This window comes from Prionailurus viverrinus, chromosome X (genome assembly GCF_022837055.1).
Source record: "Prionailurus viverrinus isolate Anna chromosome X, UM_Priviv_1.0, whole genome shotgun sequence".
Lineage (NCBI taxonomy): Eukaryota > Metazoa > Chordata > Mammalia > Carnivora > Felidae > Prionailurus > Prionailurus viverrinus.
The window spans coordinates 22661641-22681501 of NC_062579.1; the positions used below are offsets into that span (position 1 = coordinate 22661641).

Here is a 19861-nt window from a genome sequence, read left to right on the forward strand (position 1 = left end):
GTGGTTCCAGATGAGAGGAGTTAAGTGTCAGTGCCTGAAGCAGGGCAGTTCTGGGTCTTCAGAGACTGCAGTTCCCTCAGGGGGAGGTAATCCTAAGTTAGCTGCATGGGGGGCTCCAGGAGGCTGTGATCACAGGGAGCTGGGCCCAGACCCTCCCGTGGCGGGCTTCAGAATTGAAAGACTAAGCCCAGAATGGCAAACTGCCCTTAACACTTACTTTGGGATTGTGCAGAAAGCAGAGGGAAATCACCCCAAGCAGGGATCAAGTGCGTCCTGTGCTCTTCTGCCAGTGCAGGTGAACGCAGTGTGCAGATTGGAGGTTTTATTTACAACATGTCCACAGAGTTTCTGCGAAATAAGAGCATGCTCTCTTGTCATGGGTGCCCAGAATCCCCTGGACTGGCACGTGTTGCCCTGGGTTGGGGGAGCCAAAGCACACGCCACTAAAAGCGTCATCCACATTAGGTCACCTTGTATGGCATTTGGCAAACTCCAGGCAAGGTCTAGATTTTTGTTGGTGGGTGAAAGAATGAAAGCCAGGGTGGTTTAGGAAGAAGGGTGGCTGAGGGGCGCCTGGGTGGCTCAGTCCATTAAGCGTCCAACTCTTGGTTTCGGCTCAGGTCATGGTCTCACAGTTTTGTGGGTTCAAGCCCCGCAACACGCTTTGCACTGACAGTGCAGAGCCTGCTTGGGATTCTCTCACTCTCACTCTCTCTCTGCCCCTTCCCCACTTGCATGGTCTCTGTCTCTAAATAAATAAGTAAATAAATAAATAAGCAATCAAACAAACAAATGGCAGCTGAGAGGAAGGTAAGTTTTGGGGCCTTGAAACACATTCTAGGAGCTCTGTGTTGCATCTACTAAGGAAGTCTACCTTATGCCAACATTGAATGACATACTTTAATGGGACAGATACTACTTAGTGTTCCTTGCCAAGCACAATTTTGTATGATAGAGTTGTCTTTGTTCTGGAGCACTGCATGGTTTCTGACATCCCCTGAATTAAAAATGATTTAATTGAGATCATTGTAATGGGTTGAAACTCCAGGGGACCAATTAATCCTAGTAAGAACTGGCATCCTTTAAAGCTCAACACAGGCCACACAATGTGCCATGCACTTTACATGCATTATGGACATCCTACCAGTCCCCAAACAGAGCTCATCAAACCCATTTCACAGATGAAAAGACCGCCTCACAGAGTCTGGTATCGCTGTCCAATTTCACGTGGCTGCTAAGTGACAGGGTTGGAACTAGACCCTTGGCCTGAATTAGTCTGCAGCCCACACTTCCACTGCCCTGCACCTGAGGCTGATGTCGTGGTCCTTAACTCCCCTTCTTTCTCACTACTACAGAAAGTATCTCAGGTACTAAAAAGGACTCTTTTTGCCCAAGACACTGGAGTGGAATACATAACCATAGCAATTACCATATCAAAATAATTGAGAAGTGTGAATAAGGGAAAGAGATAATATTCAGTGACGATAGGATCATCTATATATTCAAAGTCAGCCTCGAAGATCAGGAGCTCACAAAATCATTTTGGACGACCCGTCCCATAAAGAAAGTTACATTCATTCAAACAGAACTTACATAAATACATAAAACACTAAGTGTGATTGCTCAAGAAGTGGATTAAAGTATTTTTTTTTCTTTGACAGCACATCTGTTCTGGGGTCTCTGCCTTGTGCTATCGCTTCCTACCTCGCATCACTCCTGGGACACGGACCCAATCTCTGAACGATTTGCTATAGGGAAATAGTCCAGAGTTTGCAGGGATGTGACCTTTCACAGGAAGCCTTGCGTCAAGAAACAGGAGCCGTACGTGAGGGGATGCTCCTGCTAGGCCAAGCGTGAGCATCCCCTCACTTAGTCCTCAGGGTTCTCAAGGACAGGTGAGTCCTGCCGTAGGAGGGTGGCCTCAGGTCACTAGAGTCGCTGACACGTATGAGATTGAGGACCCTGAATGAGGAATGACAAAAGCACCCACCCAGAACAGTGTGGCCCATAGATGCCTGTCCCCTGCTGTCAGCCCTCAGGGTCCCCAAACAGCCTTGGAAGGACGTGGCTGAAACTGGTTTCCACGTAACAGGCCGAGAAGGTGAAGAGCTCGGCCTGAGCTTGGTTGACTCTGGTCAGGAGAGGTAGGATTCCCAAGGTGTGCCAGGAGGAAGGCCAGTATCCTGAAGAGGTCAGGGACCACTGTGTATCAGTGGAGACCTCACAGAATCCTTCCTACTGTCGTGAGAGATCCAGGCATAATTGTCAGTCAGAGATGGCTTCCTATCCTTCTCAGGGCTAATAGAAAAGTTGGGAGGTCTCAGGTCAGAGAGAGGAGTCTTGGGACATCACATAAGGCAGATTTAGGACACTGACTTCGAAACCTGAGTGGGAGCACCATATCATAGGTGCCTGCCATAGCCGTCACCTGCGGGACACCATGGCACATGTGGCCAAATAAAGTATAAGCCTTCCTCTGAGGAAATGCCCTCAGATCAAGAAAGAGAGGAACCTCGGGCCCTGCCAGGAGTCAGGTCGAGGAAACTGAGTGAGAACGGATGGACCACCCATCCCTGAAAACGGGAAAACAAACCTGGTGGCCCTGCCCTTGCACTCCAGACTTAAATCCCCAGGGCAGGGTGTGAACCTGAGCGCCCCCAACATCACTTATTTTTCAAACAGCAACCTCATTTTCTAGAGCAATTTTACATTCACAGCAAAACTGAGCAGAAAGTACAGAGAACTCCCAGGTACCCTCTTCCTGACGCACACAGCCTCCCCTACTTTCTGCGTCCTGCCCCAGAGTGCTACCTGTGGCGCAACCTGTGAACTCGCACCACTACGTCATTAGCTCGGCAAAGCCCATAGTTACATCAGGCTTTGGTCTTGCTGTTGTACGTTCTGTCCCGATCATCCCTCCCTCCCCCACCCATAACCCTTGGCAACCACTGATCTTATTACTTTTCCAGCAGTTTTGCCTTTTCCAGAATGTTCTACAGTTGGAATCATGTTGTATGTAGCCTTTTCACATTGGTTTCTTTCACTGAGTACTACGCATCTAAAGTTTTTCCCTGTCTTTCTGTGGCTTGATTAGCTCATTTCTTTTCACACCCAACAATACAGACATAACTCAGTGATACGCGGGTTTGGTTCCATACCACAGCAATAGAGTATCACAATAAAGTGAGTCAAATGAATGTTCTGGTTTCCCGGTGCATATAAAGGTTATGTTTATACTCTACCGTAGTCTATTAAGTGTGCTATAGTATTATGTGTAAACAAAAAACAACATGCATACGTTAATTTTAAAATGCTTCATTGCTAAAAAAGTGTTAGCCATCGTCTGAGCTTTCAGAAAATCACCTCTTTGGGGCGCCTGGGTGGCGCAGTCGGTTAAGCGTCCGACTTCAGCCAGGTCACGATCTCGCGGTCCGTGAGTTCGAGCCCCGCGTCAGGCTCTGGGCTGATGGCTCAGAGCTTGGAGCCTGTTTCCGATTCTGTGTCTCCCTCTCTCTCTGCCCCTCCCCCATTCATGCTCTGTCTCTCTCTGTCCCAAAAATAAATAAACGTTGAAAAAAAAAAATTAAAAAAAAAAAAAAAAAAGAAAATCACCTCTTTGCTGGTGGAGGGCCTTGCCTTGATGTTGAGGGCTGCCGACTGATCAAGGCGGTGGTTGCTGAAGGTTGGGGTGGCTGTGGCAATTTCTTAAAATAGGGCAATACTGAAGTTCGCCACCTTGATCGACTCTTCCTCACACAGATAATTTCTCCATAGCATGTGATGCTGTTTGATAGTTTTTTTTTACCCACCCCAGAATTTCTTTCACGTTGGAGTCAATCGTCTCAAACTCTGCTGCTGATTTATCAGCTAGGTTTATGTAATATTCTAAATCCTTTGTTGTCATTTCAACAATCTTTCAAGCGTTTTCACCAAGAATAGTTTTTAGCTCAAGAAACTACCTTTTTTTTTTTTTTTTTTGTTCATCCATTAGAAGCAGCTTCTCATCCATTAAACTCCTCATCTCTTTTATTACGAGATTGCATCAGTGCAGTCCCATCTTTAGGCTCCAATCATAATTCTAGTTCTCATGCTAATTCCAGTTCTCTCCACTCATTTGGTAAATGAGCTTTGGGCTTCAACTTTGTCTCCAACTGCATTAACCCCTAACAAGAGAGTCAGCCTGTCCTTTGAAGCTTTGAAGCTGGGCATTGACTTCTCCTATCTAGTTATGAAAGCCCTACGTGGCATCTTCTTGCAGCATCAAGCTGTTTTATTTACACTGAAAATCTGTGTAGTGCAGCCACCTTCACGAATGCTCTTAGCTAGATCTTCTGGGTAACCTGCCGCAGCTTCTCCATCAGCACGTGCCCCTTCACCTGGCATGCTCATGTTACGGGAAGAACTTTCTCCTTGAACCTCATGAACCAACCTCTGCCGGCTTCACACTTTCCTTACGTGGCTGCCTCACCTCTCTCAGCCTTCACAGAATTGAGAGAGCCTAAAGCTCTGGATTAGGCTTTGGCTTAAAAGAATGTCCGGACTGGTTTTGATCTTCCATCTAGACCACTCGAACTTTCTCCATATCCACAAGAAGGCTGTTGTGCTTTCTTATCATTTGTGTGCTCACTGGAATAGCACTTTGAATTTCTTTCAAGAACTTTTACTTTGCATTTACAACCTAGATAACTTCAGTGCAAGAGGCCTAGCTTTTGGCTTTCTCGACTTTGGACACGCCTTCCTCACTAAGCTTAATTAATCATTTCTAGCGTTTGATTTAAAGTTGGAGATATATGACTCTTCCTATCACTTGAATGTTGAGAGGCCAGAGTAGGGTTGGTTATTAATTGGCCAAATTTCAATATCTTTGTGCCTTAGGCAATAAGGAGGCCTGAGGAGAGGGAAACATATGGGGAATGGCCGGTCAGTGGAGCAATCAGCAGTTATCAACTAAACTCACCCTCATATATGGGTGTGATTTGTGGCGCCCCAAAACAATTGCAAGAGTGACATCGCTGATCACAGATCACGGTAGCAAATAACAATGAAAAAGTTTGAGATACTGCAAGTTTTACCAAAATGTGGCACAGAGATACAAAGTGAGCACATGCTTTTGGAAAAATGGTGCCAAGAGAATTGCTCGGTACAGGCTTGCCACAAAACTTGAATTTAATAAATGCAATATGTGCAAAGTGCAGTAAAGTGAAGCACAATAAAACAAGGTATGCTTGTATTCCATTGCTGGGATGTACCATAGTTTATCCATTTACCTGCTGAAAGACGTCTTGGTTGCTTTCAAGTTTTGGCAACTATGAATAATGCTGCTATAAACATCCATGTGCAGGTTTTGTTTTGTTTTTGTTTTGAGGATGTAAGATTTCAACTCATTTGGGTAAATACCAAGAAGCATGATTGCTAGGTGGTATAGTATGTTTAGTTGTTGTTTTATTTAAAAGAACACTCTTTTGAGGTATGATAGACAAAAAGCTGTGCAAATTTAATGTGTACCAATTGATGAATTTGCAGATAAGTACGTACTCATGAAAGTGCCTCCACAATTTGTTATAAAAATATCCACCACCTACAAAGGTTTCCTCCCACCTTATTTATGTATTCTAAGAACAGTCCTTATAAGATCTATCCTCTTAGCCAAATTTTAAGTGTACAGTGCAGTCTTGTTAACTATAGGCTCTATGCTGTCCAGTAGATCTCTAGGATTTATGTATCTTCTATAACTGAAACTTTGTAACCTTTGATTAATACTTCCCCATTTCACCCTTCTCCCAGACCCTGGCAAGCACCATTCCACTCTCTGCTTCTGTCAGTCTGACTATTTTAGATTCCTCATATAAGTGGTATCTGTCCTTTTGTGTCAGCCTTATTTCATTTAGCATAATGCCCTCCAGGTTCATCTATACTGTTGCAACTGGCAAGGTTTCCTCCTTTCTAAGGGTGAATGATATTTCTTTGTATGTATGTTTCATATTTTCTTTATCCATTTGTCTGTCCATCAATAGACATTTAGACTGTTTCTATATCCTAGCTGTTGTGAGTAACACTGCAATGAACATAGGAGTGCAGATATATCTTCAAAATCCTCATTTCAGTCCCTTTGGATATATGACCAGAAGTTGGATTGCTGAATCATATGGTAGTTCTATTTTTAATTTTTTGGTGAACCTCCATACTGTTTTCCAAGTGGCTGTGCCAATTTACATTCCCACCAACAGTGTAGATACGTTTGGTGCAGTAAGAAATTTCCAAACCGTCTTGCAGAGTGGCTGTGCCATTTTGCATCCCCACCAACAGTGAATGAGAGTTCTTCTTGCTCCATATCCTCACCAGCATTTGCTGTTGTCAGTGCTTTGAATTTTGGCCACTCTCAAAGGCATGCAGTGGTAATTCATTTTTATTTTTTCAAGTTTATTTATTTTGAGAGAGAGAGAAGGAGAAAGCGATTGTGCAAGCAGGGGAAGAGGAGAGAGTGAGGGAGAGAGAGAGAGAATCCCAAGCAAGCTCGGCACTGTCAGAGCAGAGCTGGATGTGGGGCTCAAACTCATGAACCCATGAGATCATGACCTGAGCTGAAATCAAGAGTCAGACGTTTAACCAACTCAGACACTGAGGTGCCCCTCATTTTTATTTTAATGTGTCACTTTCTAATGACAGATGATGCTAAGCATGTTTTCATATGATTATTTGCCATCTACATATCTTCCTTGATGAGGTATCTGTTCATATATTTTGCCCATTTTTTGATTGGGTTGTTGGTTTTCTTCTTGAGTTTTAAGTGTTCTTTGTTTATTTTGGATAACAGCATTCATCGGTATTTTTTTTTGTAAACATTTTCTCCCAGTATGTGGCTCATCTTCTTGTTCTCGTGATGTTTTTTTGCAGGGCAAAAGCTTTATAGTGAAGGCTAGCTTATCAATTATTTCTTTCATGGATTGCCATCACTTTTTATATCAGATCTAGAGATTCTTGGTCTGAAGGTCCAGTGGCCAGTCATCAGAAGGCGGGGTGGGGGAGGAGTCCACAGCCCTGTGTGGTGTCCAAATGAGGACCCTGAGTGGATATTTAGGACCTAGCAAGCCCAATACAAAGAGGTTCCCACAGAGCCATAAGCACTGAGTGCCTCCTGGTAAGGGTGGTTAACTAAGGTGCCTTTCTCACTTTTTTTTTTTTTAATGAGTCCCAGGGAACCTTGAGGTATCAATTGCAGTGTAATTGAGAGGAGGGTTTTGCAGCTTTACCGAAAGTCATCATGATAATTTTGAAGGTAAACGTAGAGGATCCCTTGCCCTGTTGGAACATGTGGCCCCACTGCCAGCCGTGCTGTCACACTAGTCAGTAAAAGGGCTGACAGGCTATAGCCTAAGGCTCACTCTGTCTCCAGTAGGTTCTCAGAGACAGGCTGACTAGGAGAACGATAGCCTCATAAGTGAGAGAGTGTCCTCAATAAAACCTGCAGGAGTGGCTTTGTTTAACACCAAGGTGGAATATCCCTGCTGAAGGTGCATCTCATTGTCCCTCCTCCAGGGGCCCACAGTACTTACTGTTCTGCCTGCTGTTGATGACCACAGAGTCATCATTCCTCAGTATCAGAAGAGGAGGTTCATCCACCTGAGAAATACCACCAGGCCGAAGGATCTCAAGGGGGCTCAGGCCACCACAACAGAAAAGGGTCCCCCTTCTCCTCTCCTGTTTTGGGGATGTTCCCTCAGATTTTCTTATTGCTGGCATTCCTAGGAGCCTCAGAGAACTCTATCCACCGGCATTACTTCTGCAGTCATTTCATGCACGAGGTCTGAACAAGGTGTCAAGAGCCAAGATGAGAACGTTCAAACTGCTCTGAAGCCCCATTCTCCACTGAGAACTCACTGAAATATTCCCTAACCAGGAAGGTGAGCATGTTGATGCACTTTCTACTGGGGAAGCATGCAGGGAGGGAGCCCATGATGCAGGCAGCACTGCTGAAGGTTGTGAACAAAAAGTATAAGGGGCACTTGCCTGAGATCCTCAAGAGGACCTCTGAGCACTTGGAGCTGGTCTTTGGCCTCGAATTGAAGGAAGTCAAACCCAGTGGCCACTCCTACACCCTTTCCAGCCACCTAGACCTCACCAACGATGGCAGTGTGATCAGTGGCTGAGGCTTTCCTAAGAATGGGCTTCTCATTGCCTCTCCTGGGTGTCACCTTCTTGAATGGCAGGTATGACAATGAGGAGGACATCTGGAGATCCCTAAATGCCTTTGAGAATCTGTGTTGAGATGAAGCATTTAGTCTTTGGAGAGCCCAGGGAGCTCATCACAGAAAATTGAGAGCAGGAAAGGTACCTGGAGTACAGACAGGTGCCCAACAGTGATCCTCCACGCTATAAATTCCTGTCGGTCCCAAGAACCCACGCTGAACCCAGCAAGATGAAAGTGCTGGAGTTTTAAGCAGTTGACATATTCAGTGCGGTCCACATCAGAATAACGCCAGCATTCTTCACAGAGCTAGAACAAAGAATCCTAAAATTTGTATGGAACCAGAAAAGACCCCGAATAGCCAAAGTGGTCTTGAAAAAGAAAACTAAAGCAGGAGGCATCACATCCCAGACTTCAAGCTATACTATAAATCTGTAATCATCAAGACAGTATGGTAATGGCACAAAAACAGACACTCCGATCAATGGAACAAAATAGAGAGCCCAGAAAGGGACCCACAAATGTTTGCCCAACTAATCTTTGACAAAGGAGGAAATCCAATGGAAAAAAGACAGTCTCTTCAGCAGATGGTGCTGGGAAAACTGGACAGCGACATGCAGAAGAATGAACTTAGACCACATTCTTAACATCATACACAAAACTAAACTCACAATGGATGAAAGACCTAAATGTAGGGCAGGAAGCCATCAAAATCCGAGAGGAGAAAATAGGCAACAACCTCTTTGACCTCAGCCACAGCAAAGTGTTACTTGACATGTCTCCAGAGACAAGGAAACAAAAGCAGAAATGAACTATCAGGAGGGACCTCGTTAAGATAAAAGGCTTCTGCACAGTGAAGGAAACAATCAGCAAAACTAAAAGGCAACCGACGGAATGGGACGAGATATTTGCAAACGACATATCAGATGAAGGGTTAGTATCCCAAATCTGTAAAGAACTTTTCAAACTCCACACCCAAAAAACAAAAATCCAGTGAATAAATGGGCAAAAAGACATGACTAGACACTTTTCCAAAGAAGACATCCAGGTGGCTAACAGACACATGAGAAAATGCTCAACATCACCCATCATCAGGGAAATACAAATCAAAACCACAATGAGATACCACCTCACAGCTGTCAGAATGGCTAAAATGAACAACTCATAAAACAACAGATGTTGTCCGGATGGCCAACAGGCACATGAAAAGATGTTCAGCGTCGCTCCTTATCAGGGAAATACAAATCAAAACCACACTCAGGTATCACCTCACGCCAGTCAGAGTGGCCAAAATGAACAAATCAGGAGACTATAGATGCTGGAGAGGATGTGGAGAAACGGGAACCCTCTTGCACTGTTGGTGGGAATGCAAATTGGTGCAGCCGCTCTGGAAAGCAGTGTGGAGGTTCCTCAGAAAATTAAAAATAGACCTACCCTATGACCCAGCAATAGCACTGCTAGGAATTTATCCAAGGGATACAGGAGCACTGATGCATAGGGCCACGTGTACCCCAATGTTCATAGCAGCACTCTCAACAATAGCCAAATTATGGAAAGAGCCTAAATGTCCATCAACTGATGAATGGATAAAGAAACTGTGGTTTATATACACAATGGAATATTACGTGGCAATGAGAAAAAATGAAATATGGCCTTTCGTAGCAACGTGGATGGAACTGGAGAGTGTGATGCTAAGTGAAATAAGCCATACAGAGAAAGACAGATACCATATGGTTTCACTCTTATGTGGATCCTGAGAAACTTCACAGGAACCCATGGGGGAGGGGAAGGAAAAAAAAAAAAAAAGAGGTTAGAATGGGAGAGAGCCAAAGCATAAGAGACTTAAAAACTGAGAACAAACTGAGGGTTGATGGGGGGTGGGAGGGAGGAGAGGGTGGGTGATGGGTATTGAGGAGGGCACCTTTTGGGATGAGCACTGGGTGTTGTATGGAAACCAATTTGTCAATAAATTTCATAAAAAAAAATAAATAAATAAAAATTAAAAAAAAAAAAAAGCCAAAGTACAAGGAGAAAAAAAAATAAAATAAAAAAAAATAAAATAAAATAAAAACTGGAATTGCAAAAAAAAAAAAAAAACAGATGTTGGCGAGGGTGCGGCAGAAGAGGAACACGTTTGCACTGCTGGTGGAATACAAACTGATGCAGCCACTCTGGAAACAGTATGGAGGTTTCTCAGAAACTTAGAACTACCATACGACCCAGCAATTGTGCTACTAGGTATTAATCCAAAGGATACAAATATGCCGATTCGAAGGGGCATGTGCACCCCAATGTTTGTAGTAGCACTATGAACAATAGCTCAAGTATGGAAAGAGCCCAAATGTCTATCGACTGATGAATGGATAAAAAAGATGTGGTATGTATATACAATGGAATATTACTCGGTAGTCAAAATCTTGCCATTTGCAACAAGTGCATGGTTCGAACTAGAGAGTATTATCCTAAGCAAAATAAGTCAGTCAGAACAAATATATGATTTCACTTATATGGGGAATTTAAGATACAAAATGGATGAACATACAGGAAGGGAAGCAAAAATAATATAAAAACAGAGAGGGAGACAAACCATAAGAGACTTAAATACAGAGAACAAATTGAGGGTTGCCAGAGGGGTGTTGGGTCGGGGGATGGGCTAAATGGGTGATGGGCATTAAGGAGGACACTTGTTGGGATGACCACTGGGTGTTACATGTAAGTGATGACTCACTAAATTCTATTCCTGAAATTATTATTACACTATATGTTAACTAACTTGGATAAATTAAAGAAATAAAAAAGGAAAGTAAAAACAAAACAAAAAAAAAAGTGTTGGCATTTTTGCCAACATCACGGCCTTCCCATGCCATTAGGAAGAGGCTGCGAGATGAGGAAGAGAGAGCCCGAGCCGCAGCCAGGGCAGCCTCCACTGCCAAGGCCAGTGCACGTTCCCGGGCCATGTCCAGCAGCTACTCTCCTCCCTAGGGATGGCTGAGGCAGCTTATTCGTGGTTAAGGAAAGCAGTTGATCTTGAAACTAGTGGAGGGCCCTGGTGCAGCTCATGAGAACACAGTGTAATACATTTGTGTTATGGTACATTTTGTTTAAATTGGAGATTTAGCTTTTTCTTCCTAGTTTCAAATGTCTTTCCTTTCAATTAAAGTTCTATTTAGCTTCAGAATCCAAGTTTGTGAATGACATGGATCATACATTTATTGGAGTTTATCAGGTTGAAAAATAAGAATTTGGGTATTTTGTAAAACAAATTGAAACCCTTGAAACATTTCTTGTCACATAGAACTAGGTGCCGTGATGTTGGAGTATGGATTTTTTCGTGAAAAAGGAAACTACTCCACAGTAAAGTCTGTGTGATCATGAGATCCAGAAAAAAAAAAAAAAAGTGAAATGTAGTCGCTTCTTGGTTTGTTTTCTTCCTTTTAGTCTTTATAAAATTGAAGTATATGTACCTGGATTTGCTTAGCTTAGTCAAAATGAAATTAAATCATAACAAATTTGACTTGAACACTTGCTCTTTAATTGCTCAAATGTTAATTTAGCACCTGCTCTTTGGAAGGCTCCTGGCTAGTACCGGGGATGATAAGAAAAATAGGCCCAACCCGTGCCTCTAAAACTGTGGAGTCTAAGAGCAGCTCTCATATAAAGTAGGTGGTGAGTTATTTCCTAAGATGGAAAGGACTAGTAAAAATAAAGGGTAGAAAGGAGGGAGGGGCTCCCGATGAAGAGTACTAGTGTAAAATGCCCTGAGGCAAGGCAGCTTTGGACTTTGGGCAGCTAAAAGCCCTATGATGGGAAGTAATTTGAAGTTATAGCTCTACGGTGGGCTAAATGCGGCTGTGTAACTGGGGAACAGGAGCCAGGTGATGGGGCTCCAAGTGGAGAGATTTAAGTCTGGAATGGAAAACTCCCTTTAGCAGTTCCTTTGGGATTGTGAGTAAACTAGAGGGGATCTCCACCCCAGGCAGGGATGGAACGTGTCGGTGCTTCTGACCCCAGTGCAGGTGAATAGAGCACAAACCGGGTGTTTTATGTAAATCATCTTCAGGGAGTTTCTGAGACATAAGGGTGGTGCTCTTTTGAGGTTGGAAACTCAGAAGCCACTGGGCGGGCACTCTTTGCTGTAAGTTGGGGAGTCCGAGCCCATTTTATTAAAAGCACTCAAATTCAGTGTTTTTTGTTTTGTTTTGTTTTGTTTTGTTTTGTTTTGTTTTGTTTTGTTTTTATTTTGCTTCTAATTCTGCAAACTTGAAGGGAGGTATGGATTTTAGGTGATGGTGAAATTAATGAAGATCGGGTGTTTGGGTAAATGGGCAGCTGAGAGGAAGGAATTAGTCTTTGAATCCAATTCTAGAAATTTGAGTTGCATTCAACTCGAAAAGATTCCCCCACATATGAAATATGATTTATTGGGGGGGGGGGGGATTTACTTAGAGTGTCTTTAGAAGCAGCATTTTGAACTGATTTAGTGTTCCATGTCCTAAAAGGCATATATTCTCTGATATCTCCTAGACTAAAACAAATATTCCATCAGGGTGGGGGTGGTATCCTCTGGGGTCAAAATAATCCGAATCAATGTAATAACAGGCATTGTGTAAAGTCTCAATGCATTCCGGGCATCTTTCCAGGTACTTTGCATACATTAACCATGTTCCACCAGCCTGTGAGACAGGATTTAACAAACCCACTTCACAGACGCAGGGCCTGAGGCTCACAGAACTTCGTGATGCACCTGGTTCACAGAGCTAATAAGTGATGGGGCTAGGACTAGACCCTTGGTCTGAATTTGTCCAGAGCTCACACTTTTCCGCTTCTCCCAGCCTGAGGCTGGCCCTGGATCACTGAATTCACTTTCTTCAACTCCAAAATGTTTCTCAAGTGAGGAAAAGAAAAACACTGTGACCAAAATACTGGATTGGAATACATAACCAGAGCAATAAGAATATCAAAATAAATAAGAGATATGAATAAAGGAGAGAGACAGTGACAGTATGATCATCTACCTGTGAAAAATCAGATATCCTCAAAAGATGAGGGGCTCACAAAATCATCTGGTTCCATCCTTCTCTGTAAAAAGTAAATCTTTTAGAGCCACCCTAAGTGTGGTTGGGGAAGAGAAGGAATATATCAGCGGTGGTTTTTTTGTTTCTTTCCTCAGCATACACCTGTCCTGGGCTCCCTGAGGTATGCTGCACTTTCCTTATCTTGCAGCACTCTTGGGACCCAGACTCATGTTCTGCAAGATTTGCAATAGAGAAACTAGTCAAGTGTTTACAGGTACATGTCGTTTCCCAGGAAGCCTTTAATTAAGAGACAGGCAAAGAAGAGAACCCCCATGAATGAGTACTGAAGAAACAGCTCTCCCAACATATTGGGGTCATCCAAAGACTTAAAGATGGTGACTTGAGCTCAGTGGAAAGAATCCCAGTCTCTGAAAGATATTGTGAGGACCATGAATGAGAAATGATGAGAGACCCCAGCCAGAAGTGGTTAGCATCGCATCCCTACTGTCTGTTCTTGGAGGCACTGAAGGACCATGCTCAGGCCAGGATCACCCTCACTTCCAACTTGGAATTCTCAGGAAAGGAGGACCTTGATGTAACATGAGCAGCTACGGGAAAGCAGAGAGTGAAGTTACCTGGATGGGTCTTCCATCAAGGTGAGGACCCAAATGTGGACTAAGAGCAGCACCCACCGCACAAACAGAGGCCCCAAATATCTCCTCTCATGCCGACCCTGGGAAGCCCCGGGCAGAGATGTCAGTCTGATTTCAGCCTCGAAGGTCTCAGGGAGGTGAGGGCCTCCGTTTAATGGAAGATGCCTCACTGTTGCAGAGAGAGGGACCTGGACCGTAACAAGAATTCACGTGAAGACCATGAGTGTTCTGAGGGGACCCCCGAAGCAGAGGGGGCTAAATAGAGTCCCGCGCCTTTCCTAGCACTGGGGAACCCAGAAGAGCTCCAACTGAGGAGTCGCCTCACTCTACCTCGTGAGTCTCAGGGAAGGAATAGCCTTGTCTCACAGGAGTCAGGGTGTGGCCCTTGAATGCAAGTGAATCTCTCCCGAAAGAAGGAGGCTCGTAGAGCACCGCGCCTCTCGCCAGGCTTGTGCAGCCCAGGAAGGGGTAGCCACGCACCGCGGGACCAGAGATTCCCCTCTGGCAAGTCAGGAGAGTGGAACTTTGGAGGCCGGCAGGGGGAGGAGCCCCAGGCCCTGACGGACGTGGGGAGGACCCTGAGCCAGGACGCGGGGACCACCGAGTTCTCGGCGGTGGGGTCCTAGAGCGCCCCACCCCTGCTTTCGGCCCTCGGAGACCCCGGGCGGCCGCCGCCGAGGGCCGGATGCGGCTGCGCCGACTTCCTTTCGGGCCCGGACCTCAAGGCGGAGGGCGCGCGGCGTTTGTTCGGCGGCGGCCGGATTCCCGGGACCGGGCTGAAAGTGAGGTGAGGACGCCGATCGGGACCCGAGGAGACGACGCCCCGCGCCCCCGTAACAGAGGGGACCCCTCCCCGCCATGGGCCCGTTTGGCCCCGGCTCCGGGCGGTCCCGGCGGAATGTGAGGCCTAGCAGTCCCGTAGCCGTGGTCCTCGTAGCCACCGGGATGGCCTCAGGGACGGGAGGGCTTTTGTCTAAAGGGAACGACTTCTTTAGGCAAAGGAGGTGGTCTGGGACCTCGCAGGGGACAAGGCGGGACCCTTGGAACTCATGAGGGTACGCCCCTCCGGGTGACTGCGCAGACCCCCACTCCTGCTGGCAGTTTTGGAATGCCCTAGAGTAGCTCGGCTAAGAGAACCCCCCGGTTTTGCCTAGGGGGTGGCTCAGGGAGGGAAAGGCCTTCCCTAAGGAAGGCGGCCCGGTTGGCGGAGGGAGGAGGCTTGGCCCTAAAAGGAGTGAGGCTAGGACCACCCGTACTAACGAGGGGACCTCTCCTCAAAACACGGAGCCGCGGGCGCGCCTGCATGCCTCAGTTGGGTGAGCGGCTGACGCTTGATTTCTGTTCAGGTCACGATCTCATGGCTGGTGAGTTCGAGCCCCGCATCCGGCTCCGCAGCTGACAGCGTGGAGCCCGCTGGGGATTCTCTCCCTCCCTCTCTTTCTGCCCCTCCCCAGCTCCCGCGCTCTGTTTCTCTGGCTCAAAAATAAATATTTTTTAAAAAAAATAGGGAAATGCACAGAACTGCACCCCCACTCTCAGATATGGAAGTGTCCAGATAAGGCACCCAGATGTGCAGCACACTAACTTTTCTTCTAGCTACTCATGGACGTGAGGCCTTTGCTTTGAGGCTTGTAGACTCACATAGAGGGAGGAATCCCAAAAGACTCCATCTTTTACTGGTATATTTATTGTTTTTGTTGTTATTGTTAGTGCCCTTGTGATGTCATTTGTACTTTTTAAATGTTTGCTTCCTGGTGAGCCGGTTACACAAAGGCACAGTCTCCTCTGAAGCATGTCTGGGGCCTGAGCCGTAGTTTAAGGGTTGGCTGCCCAGTTTAGCAGAGGAAGAGGAGTCCCATGTCATGCCATATGTCAGGGTACAAATCCTGTAGAAATGAGACAACTACCCTAGAACAGAGGAGGCCACAGAAATTCCACCTGTGCAGTCAGCCTCAGGAAGCCAGGAAGCCAGCCTCTCTGGCTGAAGTACCCCCTCATTTCCTTTAAGGAAACGTTTGGTCTAATTGGAGAGGCCCCATTCAGCAAAGGAAGGAGACCTGGTTCCTAATAGGAGTCAAGGTAGTGACACTGATTACAGATGAGCGGACCGTTCCCAGAAAAAGGTGAACCACTTAGAGCCTTCTCAGAACTAGGAGACTCAGACATAGTGACATGATAAATGTCACTCACTTCTTCCAGGGAATCTCAGGAAAGTGAGGAATCTTATTGGTGGGGGAAGCATCAAGTCAGTGTATAGAAGATTTTCAGGTACTGCCAGGACCCAAGGAAAAGACCTAAGAATTGAGGGGACCACCTACACCACAGCATTGAGGGCAACAGAATCCCTTCCTGTCAGCCTTGGAAGTCCACACACAGTTGTAGCTAGATCAGGAAACTTTACTTCTGTCTAGGGGGTCTCAGGGAGGCAGGGGCCTTAGAATGATGGGATAGTCCTTAAGCCAAGACACAAAAGATTTCCAGGTCCTTCCTGAGGTGAGGATGAAGGCACTGATGGATGACTGAGATGAGCACCCACCCAAAGCTCTGGGGCCCACGAAGTTCTGCCCCCTCCAGCCCTGGGAAACCTCAGGTAGAGGTAGCCAGATGCGTCAGCCCTCACTTCCACATCATAAGCCTCAGGGAGATAAGGGCCTTGGTCCAAACCTAGAAGACCCAGGTGGGCTGAGGGAGGAACCTAGATCCTGTGTCCAAATTAGGACTAAAGAGGTAAGTGATGTCAGAAGGGCGAAGTCCGTGGAATCTAACCCCTGCTACCAATCCAGGGAGTCCATGGATAGGGTGACTGGAAGTGGCTCACTGTTTCTTTCATCCTGGGGTTTTCAGGATGGCAAAAATCTTAATACCACCTGAGGGAGCTCAGGTCAACAAAGGGAGGATCTCCAGGTTTCACCAGGACTCACGGAGAGGGCCTTGAGGACTGTGTGCAACTCTGCCCCATACCAGCAGGGCGCCCCCCCCCCCCCCAGTGATCTCTCTCCTTCTCGTCAGTCCCAGGAGTCTCCAGGAATAGTTGTTCATTAGAGGTGCCCATCAGGTCCCACTCAGAGATAACAGGGGAGTGAGAAGATTGATCTGATGGGTCAGTAGCAGGAAGAATCCCAGGCCATCTTTTGAGTAAAAAGTGAGGACTACACATAATAGGGCCTCAGCCCACCTGCTATAGCTTTCAGCCTCTAGAGACTATGGACACTGTGGCCAAATACAGCCACCCCTCACTTCTACCACTGGGTCTCAGTGACTTGTGGACTTTATTACAAGGAGAATTCCTCAGGTCATGAGAGGGGGAGTCCCAGATCCTCCCAAGAGGCAAAGTGAGGACAGCTGAAGCTACCACCACCACTGCCCTCCACCGAGTAGGAGGAACAGAATCTTTCCAAGTCCCCATGTTCAGCCCCTGAAGGCCCAAAGCTGGATTATTAGGCTGAGACTCCCTCTCATTTCTTTGCATCAAGTCTAAGGGAGGTGAGATCCTGTGTTGAGGGTGTAACACCTGTCAATAGAAGGGAGGGTCCCAAACTCTAGGCGTAGAAAAGATGAGGACTGAGGACTGAGGACCAACAAGCCCCGCAGTGAGAGGGCCCCACAGTGCTGTCAGCACTTCTCAGTTCCTGCTTGTGGGTCCCAGGGAGCTTCGACATGTCAATTTCATGGAAGCACAGGAAAGAGGTCCTGGGCCCTACCAAGAGTTGATGTGATAATCATGGATTATCCTTGAACACAGAGAAGGTACATGCTACCAGTCCCACTTGTCACCTCAGTGAGCCACAGGCAGGGCTGGCAAGCTGGAACCTGGGGCTCACTTAATCTGGCTTCCTCCACTGGGTTCACAGGGGACAGGCTGACCGAGTGCAAGAGCCCTGGGGGTCCCAGAGCCGTGCCTCTCAGAAAGCCTGCAGAGGTGGTCTCTCCCTGCTGAGGGGCTCACACTCTCATCTTCCCTGCTCCAGGTGTCGGTAGCTCCTGCCCACACTGCCTGCTGTCCCTGAGCCAGCCATGCCGCGGGGCCATAAGAGTAAGCTCCGTGCCCGCGAGAAACGCCGCCAGGCCCGAAGTGGATCGCAGGGTCTTGAGGGTGCTCAGGCTGCCGCAACAGAGGTTGAAGAGTCCACCTCCTCTCCTGTTTCTGGGGCTGCTCCCCTGAGCTCCCCTGCTGCTGGCACTTCCCAGGAGCCTCAGAAAGGCCAAGCCACCGCCAAGCCTGCTGGGCGTGTTTCACGGCGAAGATCTAAGGCAGGTGCCAAGAGCCAGGTTAAGGAAAGTAAAAATTCGTCCCAGGCCTCAACTTCTGCTGAGAAAGCTCAAAACGATCCTCTAACCAGGAAGGTGGGGATGCTGATGGAATTCCTGCTAGAGAAGCATAACATGAAAGAGCCCATTATGAGGGCAAGTATGCTGAAGATTGTCACCAGAAGGTTTAAGGAGCACTTCCCTGAGATCCTCAAGAGAGCTTCTGAGCACTTGGAGCTGGTGTTTGGCCTCGAGTTAAAGGAAGTCAAGCCCAACGGTCTCGCCTACACTCTCGTCAGCATCCTAGATACCACCGATGACGGCAGTGTGAGCATTGGCTCTGGCTTACCTAAGAGCGGGCTGCTCATTCCTCTCTTGGGTGTCATCTTCTTGAGTGGCAATCAAGCCTCTGAAGAAGACGTCTGGGAATTCCTGAATATCTTGGGCGTCTATGATGGAAGGAAGCATTCAATCTTCGGGGATCCCAGGAAGCTCATCACCCAAGATTTGGTGCAGGAAAAGTACCTGGAGTACCGCCAGGTGCCCGACAGCAATCCTCCACGCTATGAGTTCCTGTGGGGCCAGAGAGCCCATGCTGAAACCAGCAAGATGAAGATCCTCGAGTTTTTGGCCAAGGTCCACGACACCGTCCCCAGTGCCTTCCCGTACCATTATGCAGAGGCTCTGCGAGATGAGGAAGAGAGAGCCCGAGCCCGGGCCGCATCTGGCCGCTCTGCTCCTCCTTAGAGAGGGCTGAGGCAGATTCTTCGCTTTGTGTTTGATGAGGTCTGCCAACCTTTTAAGTAGTGAGAGGTTAAGGTGGGGTTGGAGAGACCATAATATATCTTCTTTGTTTTCCTGTTGTGCATTGAGTAGCTTACAAATGTTTTAAAAGAATGTTTAAAGAGAATGTTTCAGAAGAATCTAATAAGATTCAGAATCCAAGTTTATAAATGACATGGATCACATATTGCTGTTTATCAGGTTTAAGAGTAAGGTTTAAGAATAAGATTTAAGAGTAAGAGTTTTGGTATTGTGTAATGTAGCTTGAAAATCCTTGTGTCTTCTTTGAGTTCCAGAGCAAGATAATATGGCTTTGGAATGGGGATTTTTTTCAGAAATAGGAAAGAACCAGCAAAAATATAGCTCTAGTTTTAAAATAGAAACAAAGTAAAATGTAGTTACATCTTGGTTTGTCTTATTTTTGTCTGTCTCTTTGTGAAATTCAAGGATATATACCTCAATGTCCTTAATTTATTGAAGAGTTCGGAGAAAAATAAAGAATAATAAGTTACGTTCCTCACTCAGTGCCCAGTTTATTCTCACCATTAATTGAGTGTCTGCTCTTTGGAAGGTTATATATTAGTAGCGATGATGCTGACGATAAAGAAGACCCTGCACCTGGCATAGATTTTTAACGGCAGTTACTATATAAGGAAGATGGTGTGATGAATTCTAATACGTAAAAGACAAGTTAAAAAAAAAACAATGAGGAAGGGGGTCAGGTGAAAGTACTAAAGTGTAAATTCTCTGAGCCAGGACACTTTGGGGTCTGGGGCTTTGGAGATTCCTTGCCGCAAAGTAATTTTAAGTGAGCTGCTTGCTGGGCTAGGTGGGGCTGTGATTGTCGTGAGCAGGGGCCAGACCTTCATTCGGATGGGGGGCCTCAGGGTTGAGAGACAACTCTGGAGTGAGACACTGTCCTTAACAGTTACTTTGAGATTGTAGGTAAACTACAGAGCATCACCAACTGGGGAAGG

General features: G+C 46.4%; 1 protein-coding gene and 1 pseudogene across 1 annotated transcript; both read left to right on the forward strand.

Moving 5' to 3' along the window:
* The first annotated feature begins 792 nt into the window (after nucleotides 1-792).
* Nucleotides 793-8437, forward strand: LOC125156934 (melanoma-associated antigen B4-like; annotated as a pseudogene).
* A 6128-nt stretch (nucleotides 8438-14565) lies between these two features.
* LOC125157368 (melanoma-associated antigen B1-like) lies at nucleotides 14566-19376 on the forward strand. The gene is made up of 2 exons (XM_047844009.1): nucleotides 14566-14640; nucleotides 17822-19376. Exon 2 carries the CDS (start codon nucleotides 17868-17870, stop codon nucleotides 18846-18848), a length of 981 nt encoding a protein of 326 aa, XP_047699965.1. The 5' UTR covers nucleotides 14566-14640; nucleotides 17822-17867; the 3' UTR covers nucleotides 18849-19376.
* The last annotated feature ends 485 nt before the right edge of the window (nucleotides 19377-19861 follow it).